This window comes from Condylura cristata, unplaced genomic scaffold, assembly GCF_000260355.1.
Source record: "Condylura cristata isolate star-nosed mole 26May11 unplaced genomic scaffold, ConCri1.0 scaffold00029, whole genome shotgun sequence".
Classification (NCBI taxonomy): Eukaryota; Metazoa; Chordata; class Mammalia; order Eulipotyphla; family Talpidae; genus Condylura; species Condylura cristata.
The window spans coordinates 10363008-10371475 of NW_004567130.1; the positions used below are offsets into that span (position 1 = coordinate 10363008).

Here is an 8468-nt window from a genome sequence, read left to right on the forward strand (position 1 = left end):
AGGAAGGAAGGAAGGAAGGAAGGAAGAAAGCCCAAGTGTTCTGAGCAGCCAAAAGGTTGGCGCATTAGCATGCAGATAGGTATTGCATAGGAAACGGTCACATATGGATTTGAAAAGCCAGTAAACAGTCACAGAGTAGTCGGATCTCAGGGTAGTTGGATTTCAACTGAAATCCTTACAGTGGATTGATTCTATTGAAGGAAGAGGATTTAAATCAAAATTTAAACCAGGGAAATATTTTGAAGGAAACTTACTATATAGCATGTAATGTCAATGTCAACAAAGACTCCCAAATAAACTGTTAAAGCCGAAAGAAAATCAAGTCACATATTCCAATTCAACGTGCTATTTGATGGAAAAGAGAGGACCAGAGCCTCCCTGGTGGCGAAGGGGTTAAGTCTCAGCACAACGAAGCTATCAGCAGCCAATGCAACATGAGTTTGATCCCCAGTCAGGAAGCTGACCCACATGGCGCAGCAGACCTCTCCTGTCTCGTCCGCTGCTCCCCTCAGCAGTGCATTTTAGTAGATCTGCCTGTTTTCTCCCCACTGTATTAGTTAAATCCTCTCACCACTGACCCCCAACACCTCTGGTCTATACCCCAGTTCTTGGATGCATAAATAAATCTTTAGAAACAAAACCAAAACACTACTTAAAAAAAAATAAGAAAGAAAACAGAGGGCCAGTTGGAAAGGACATGCCCAAGGCCACACAGCTACTAGGGAACATGGCTGGGGCTCCCCTCAGGACCTGACCCCAGAGTCAGATAAGCTGAATTATGGCTCCTGAGAACACCCAAATTGCAGCAATCCAAATGTAGAGTCTCTACTTTCACCCTTTTACTCAGGCTATTTTTCATTATGACTGAAGCTGAACATGGAGGCAAATAACTAAGGCCTGCTGGGAGCAGGACTCCTAAACTATGGCTGGGAGGCTGTGGTCCAAGGCCATTTTTGCTGGCTCAAGCGGGGGTCCCCAGAACTAGAGGGAACACAGCTCTTCTCAGACTTGAAGGTGTTTTTGCTTGAGTTGAAATTTAATGTAATCTAGGCAAGAGATGTGCTTCCATGTACATAGCAAACAGCACCAAAGTGCCTCCTGATGGCAAACCAAATGAAACTAGTCACTGGGGAAAAGACAACTTGTGCCAAGGGACATCCACAGTTTACCAAATTCCAAAGCAATCTTTCTGCCAAGGCCTCAGGATTCAGATCTGCAAGATGCTGTCAGGACACCCCTCCAGGGTTAAACTTACTGAAAAGCCAGAAATAAAGGTGAATATATCCTCTTGCAATTTTGTAAAATGGTGTGATGAAAAAAAAAACTCATACTGAAAAGAAGATCAATTGAAAACTTACATCTTATTATTTAATTTCACATTTACCGAATGTTTACTCCAAATTAGGTGGTGTCCCTAGCACAAAGGAATAAGACCGCTTGCTACACACTGTGCCTGCACGGTTCTTCAATCATGCCCATCCCCCATCATGAGGGGGGCATTTTGAGCAATAATGATACAGAAATTTGATTATCTCAGTCTGGTTCCTGGTGAGAACTAGTCCACATCGCAAAGTCCAACCATTCCAGCTCCTGCTCTGAGAAGGGCATGTTGGCCAGCATGTCGGCCCCGAGAGAAGGCATGAACTATGAGCATTTCAACAGCAGAAAATTTCTACGCAAAGGTAAGTCAGGAGAACAGCCTGATTCAATGTCAAAGGTATGTACTTCTGTAGCTGGCCAAACGTCATTTGGAGACATGAGCTCCACGAAAGTACAATTTACTTTTCCAAACATTTCATCTGTGGGGCAATTTCAAAAGTGACAGTTGCATGAGTGAGACCTCCAGATGGTTCTTTCTTATTCCTACCTCCCAGTGACCAGCAAGTTTGGGTGGAATCTCCAATCCCAGCCTCTCCAGTTCTTGCTCCCTGTACTTCTCATACTGCCGGTAGCCTACGTAGCTGCTGCCTGTCACAAGCAGAAGGGGCAGTGGACGCAGCCGGAATAAGATTCGAGGAGGGGCAGTGTGTACTTTTCTGGCATCTGTAAGAAAAAATAGATAAATTTTGAGCTGGAGAGAAGGGGCAGGGATGAGTCACACGAACCAAGCACCAACAGGAAGGTCAGGAAATGTCAATGCACCTTAGAAACTCTCAAGAAAGGTGACTATAACCTGACATGATCTGCTCTGACAGGCAGGACAACCTTGAGTCACATCTAAAATGCTTCTGTCTCCAAATTGTGTCAGTAAGTAAGGGGTGGCCCTCCCAGGTGGTATAGGAGTTAAAGACATAGCCTGTCAAGCTAGTCACAGCCACTACAGCCTGAGTTCAATCCGTGGCCTGGGAGCTGACCCATATGGCATAGCATACCTTTCCTGCTGCTCCCCTCAGCAGTGTATTTCAGTAGATCACCTGTTCTGCTACTGACTGTATCTGGTGAATCCTCTCACCCTCCCCCGGTCTACATCCCAGTTCTTATAGTTATAAATAAATAAATTTTGGGGAAAAAAATAAGTGGCACACAACTTTTCTGTGAAAATATACCTCGACTGCTGCCAGAATGTATGATGAAAACATGAATCACAAAGGTGCCAAGAAACTAACCAAGGTTGCCCAGTTGGCCACCAACAGGTACAGGACTGGAAGCCAGGTACCATTTCACACCCAGGACTCTGATCTCACTTCTACAACCTAGGTCCGATTCTGATTGAACCCAGTATTGTCAAATACAAACTCTCATAAGCTCTTATAACTCAACAATAAAAAGATAATGATCCAATTAAAAACTCTATGAAGGATTTGGATATTTCTCCAAAGAAGATACAGAAAAGGCCATTAAGCACATGGAAAGATGCTCACCTGTTAAAGGCAGAACTAAACTGTGTCCCTCCAAAATTGTTATGGTGAAATCCTAACAACCCGGTAGTACCTGAGACTATGACCTTATTTGAAGATCAGGTCTCTACAGAGGTAATCAAATTAAAATAAGGAGCCTCCAGGCCCTCCCTGGTGGCGCAGCGGGTTAAAGCACAGCACTGAGAAGCTAAAGCCACTTCTGCATGAGTTCGATTCCTGCCTGCCCCGGAGGTGACCACATGGCACGGCAGACCTCTCCTGACCCTCCCGCTGCTCCCCTCAGCAGTGTACTTCGTAGATCTGCCTGTTCTGCTCCCCACTCTGTCTCTGGTGAAGCCTCTCACCGCCCCTGAGCCTCTGGCCTGTACCCCAGTTCTGTATGCGCAAATAAATAAACCTTAAAAAAAAAAAAAAAAGGAGCCTCCCTGGTGGCACAGGGGTTAAAGTCAGCACTATGAAGCTTTCTGCAGCTACTGCAGCATGAGTTCAATCTCTGGCCAGGGAGCTGACCCACATGGTGCAACAGACCTCTCCTGGCTCGCCCATTGCTCCCCTTAGCAGTGTATTTCAGTACATATGCCTTTTGTGTTCCCTACTCTCCCTCTTACCCCCACCCCCCATATCTCTGGTCTGTCCCCAGTTCTGTGTGCATAATTAAATAAAATCTTTAAAAACTAAAAAAAAGTACTGGCAAGGATGAATGACTCCATACTTGGTGGTGTTGGAATTATAAATTGAGGTAGCCAATTTGAAAACCAGTTTGTTAGTCCCTTAAATTGTTAAACATGAAATGTCATATGGTCCAACAATTTTGCTCATAGGTATGTATCTGAGAATTGAAAACACACATATACACAAAAACTTCAGCATACACTTTCAATACCAGCATTATTGATAATAGCCAAAAAGTCACAGGATTTTGGGCTATAATTCAAATGTCCATCAACTGATGAATGAAAAACAACATGCAGTATATCCAGGAGAGAATATTTGATAATAAAAAGGAGATACTGACACATGTTATAACATGACCTTGAACACGTGAAAACAGTCAGTCACAAAAGGATGCATGCTGTCTAATTCCATCTACATGCCGCGCCCAGTACAGGAAAGCCGACAGAGACATGAAGTACACTCGTGGCTGCCAGAGGCGGGGGCTTAGGAAGAAATGCGGAGTGATCACTTAGTGAGTCAAGTGTTGTTATGGGGGAAGCAGGGAAGAGAGGGCCAGGGGGAGAGAATGGAAATGTCCCAAAATTAGTAGAGATGGTTTTGTAACTGAATATACTTAAAACCAGTGAACTGCATTATTTAATAGGGTATGTTTAATGATATTCAAATGAAACAACAATAAAGCTGTTATTAATTCAAGACTTCAAGATCTGAATTCTCATCGTCTGTGCAAAGCCGAAGGCTGTACTGCTTTTGGCTTCTAAGGAGAGGCTTCCTTGTCCTGTTTCCTCCCTCACCATCTCTACACCTCATTTTTGTTACTGCTGTTTCTTTTACTAATGTGCAAGTGTGGCCCTCATTCACCTCTCCCACCTTTTTAATTCTTCCCCGTGAACCTATCCATTTAACCCTTACACTAGACATTGTACCTCTGACCAAAAAAGACTTGTCAAAAGGCAAGAAACTTTGTCTTCCTCTTTCTGAAATATCTGGTAAGGGAAGAATTACGGTATCCTCCCAGCACTGACAGAACCCTAGACTGATTAGTCCCAACCTAATCCATGTTTTCTGGCCTGCCCACCTTCTTCCAGCTACAAGCTCTGTCTTCCATTCTCACCAGCTTCCTTAGACTTACAGGAAGCAGTAAGCAGAGGGCGTACCTCCCCTGACCAACTTGGCTGGGTCTGTCATTTCACAAAAGCACAAGTGATTGCTATTCTACAGACCTTAAAGTATGGCCCTAATTCTGAGGCTCTCCATCCTTCCTGTGATTCCTACATGTTCTAGCAAGCAACTCCTCACTAAATAAGAAACACCCAGATAGGCTCCTATTAACTGCTCTGTTTTTGTTCTCATTAAACACCTCATTTTATATTACACTGTTACTGTTAATACACAGTTAAAAATAGCTGTATGGGGCCCTCCCTGGTGGCATAAGGGGCTAAAGTACAACAATATGAAGCTATGGCAGCCATTACAGCATGAGTTCAATCCCCGACCAGGGAAGTGACCCATATGGCATGTCAGACCTCTCCTGACCCGCCTGCTGCTCCCCTTAGCAGTGTATTTCAATAGATCTGCCTGTTCTGCTCCCCATTCTCTCTCTGGTGAATCCGCTCCCCAGAACTTTAGCCTGTACCCCAGAAGGTAAATAAATAAATCTTTAAAAAAAATAGCAGCACGATAAATAGGTTATTAGGTAATAAAGATAGATAATACACACATTCTTTATGGGTTCCAATAGCTGGTCTTAAAAGTTCATAATCCAGGCCTCCCAGTGGTAAAGGGGTTAAAGCACTATCAAGCTATCACCAGCCACTGCATTAGTTCAATCCCTGGCCAGGGAAGTGACCTACATGGCGCAGCAGACTTCTCCTGTCTCACCCACTGCTCCCCTCAGCAGTGTATTTCAATACATCTGCCTGTTCTGCTCCTACTCTGTCTCTGGTGAATCCGCTCAACTCCCCCGCACCTCTGGCTTACACTCCAGTTCTTGGGTACATAAATAAATCTTTGAAAAATAAATAAAGTTCATAATCCACAGTGTTGGTGAATATGCGGGAAAATGATATATGCATACATACTTCTTGAGTGTGAACTGGGACGACCTCTTTGAAGAGCAATCTGATCTAAATGTCAAGTTATAAAGTATATATATATATATAAAATATATATATATAAACCTTTTGATTCAACAATTTGACCACTGAAAATTTATTCTGAAGATGCCCAAAGATTATGTTACTATAGAACTATCTGAAATGGAAAAGGAGTCGAAACCAATTTCCCACCAAACAGTACTTGCATACAATGAGCACCACACAGTCAGTAAAAAGGGGGAGATAATACCTAGCTACTGCTCAGTTATAACTCAGCAATACATGCAGGCTCTCACACTGCAGCATTTTATTCTCACATCGGAATGTTTACTGATGGACAAATGAAGGCACAGCCACCACTAATTGTTACTTACTTGTGCAAAAGACTCTGAAAGGCAGCTTCCACAAGGATTGTGAGAAATGGTTGAAGGCAGTGTTTTCACAGTGAAGGAGGCTATAACCAAGCGAAAACGAATCATTAAAACATTTTTCTGGGGCCCTCGCTGCTAGTGCAGCGGATTAAAGAGCAGCACTGCAAGCTAGTTGCAGTCACTTCAGTGAGAGTTTGATCCCCAGCCCTGAAAGCGACCCACATGGTGCAACAGACCTCGCCTGTCTCGCTCACTCCCCGCGGTGTTCTTCATCCATCTGCCTGTTCTGCTCCCTACTGTCTCTGGTGAATTCTCTCACCGCCCCTGTACCTCTGGCCTGTATGCATAAATAAATAAATCTTTAAAAAAATTTTTTTCTGGTGATGCAATGGGTTAAAGCACAGCACTTGTACTATGAAGCTATCTGCAGCCACTGCAGCATGATTCAATCCCCTGCCAGGGAGCTGACCCACATGGCGAGGCAGACCTCTCCTGTCTCTGTCCACTACTCCCCTCAGCAGCATATTTCAGTCAATCTGCCTATTCTGCTCCCTACTGTCTCTGGTGCATTCACTCACCCCAACATCTCTGGCCTGTTCCCAGTTCTTGTATGCATAAATAAATCTTTAAAAAAATTTTTTTGTTGTTGTTAAAATTAATTACTGGATCAGGGCCCTCCCTGGTGGCACAACAGGTTAAAGGGCAGCATTACAAAGCTAGCCAAAGCCCCTTCAATACAAGTTCAATCTCTGGCCAGGGAGCTGATCCACATGGCAGGGCAGACCTCTCCTGTCCCACCTGCTGTTCCCCTCAGCAAAGTACTTTGTAAATCTGCCTGTTCTGCTCCCCACTCCCTCTGGTGAATTCTCTCACCGCCCCTGCACCTATGGTCTGTACCCCAGTTCTGTATGCATAAGTAAAACAAATCTTAAAAAATAAAAAAATTAGTCGATTATTTGGCAAATTCTCAATAGTCTATAGATTTGATAACAGAATTGTGTCAATGTTAACTGTGGTATAGTTATGTAAGGAAAAAGTCCCTGTAAGGAAAGGGTTAAAAGTACAGAGGCATCAAGTGTTTTAAAAGTACAGAGGCATCAAGTGTTTCAGAGAAAAATATATTATTACAATACATACATGAGAGAGAAGGAAAAGGAGAAAGGGACTAGGAGGGATTGAGAGAATGACAAAAAGCTAATAGTTGACATTTGGTGATTCTGGGCTTAGTGCATTTAAGAATCCTATGTGGGCCCTCCCTGGTGGGACAATGGGGTAAGCACAGCACTATGATGCTATCAGCAGCCACTGCAGCACCAAGTTCAATCCCCGGCCAGGGAGCTGACCCACATGGCACAGCGGACCTCTCCTGTCTCGCCCACTGCTCCCTTCTGCAGTATATTTCAGTCAGGCCATCTGCTTTGTTCCTCACTCTATCTCTGGTGAATCCTTTTCCTTCCCACACCTCTGGCCTGTACCCCAGTTCTTGTATGCATAAGTAAATAAATCTTAAAAAATAATCCTATGTACTACTTTTATAATATTTCTGAAAATCTGAAACTATTTCACAATAAAAAGGTAATTTTTTTCCCTCAAGTAAGTGTATGATCACAATTAGCAGCAGCACTGGTGTGTCCTGCAAAGTCCTATCTCTCTATACAAAGAAGAGCTGACACACCCTGTAAACACCTAGCCCTGACTCATTAAGGAATCTAAGATTTCAGGAGGCAGAAATTATACATTTTAAAGGTTTGCCCTGGAATAAAAAAGTACACAAACCAATCTTGGTGTGTCAAGTATGGAAGCCCAACTGATCTAGAATTTTTGAATATCTTTTGTGTCTACCTTCATCACAAAAACTTTGATAAAATAGGTTTAAAACATTCCAAAAAGAAAGAAAAAAAAATTATTTTCATAGCTTCAAGTGCTAAGAAAATATTATTTGACTCAGTTTCTCTTGTCTCCTCTTCAACCATGGAAATTGAACAGTATCAATAAGTGGTTATGCCGGCAAGTAAAGCACCAGCAAATTTTTCAGAGACAGAGTGGGGAACATAACAGATGGACTGACTGAAAAATACTGCCGAGGGGAGCAGTGAGCAAGACAGGAGAGGTCTGCCACATCATGTGGGTCAGCTTCCTGGCTAGGGATTGAACTTGTACTGCAGTGGCTGCCGACAGCTTCATAGTGCTGCTCTTTAATCCGTTGAGTAACCAGGGAGGGCCCCTTTTCTCCTTTTTTGAAACACATTCCTCACTTGGCTTCCAGGACCTTAATTTCCTATTTTTCTTAGTCTCTTCTTTGTCTCCTTTATGGATTCTCCTTTGTCTTCTGACTTTGAAGTATTGCCAGGCCTACAGTTCCTACTTCTCACCTATGCTCTCCCTAGAGATGCTAGTCCAGTTCCACCTCTCTAAATGGCAACCCCTGATGGGTCCCTCACTGCTCCTTCACAGACCCCCCCTTCACA

The 8468-nt window shown here is 43.5% G+C and overlaps 1 protein-coding gene across 2 annotated transcripts in view; it reads right to left on the reverse strand.

Annotated features, from left to right (window-relative positions):
• The window catches only part of PISD (phosphatidylserine decarboxylase), a 36516-nt gene that overhangs the window by 23028 nt on the left and 5020 nt on the right, over nucleotides 1-8468 (reverse strand). Inside the window, exons 2-3 of one of the 2 annotated variants that reach the window (XM_012731036.1) lie at nucleotides 6004-6083; nucleotides 1868-2043 (exon numbers count right to left, since the gene is read on the reverse strand). In XM_012731036.1, the coding sequence (XP_012586490.1) occupies nucleotides 1868-2043; nucleotides 6004-6083 (256 nt within the window). The remainder of the gene's footprint in view (nucleotides 1-1867; nucleotides 2044-6003; nucleotides 6084-8468) is intronic. The other variant, XM_012731038.1, reaches the window with a different exon arrangement.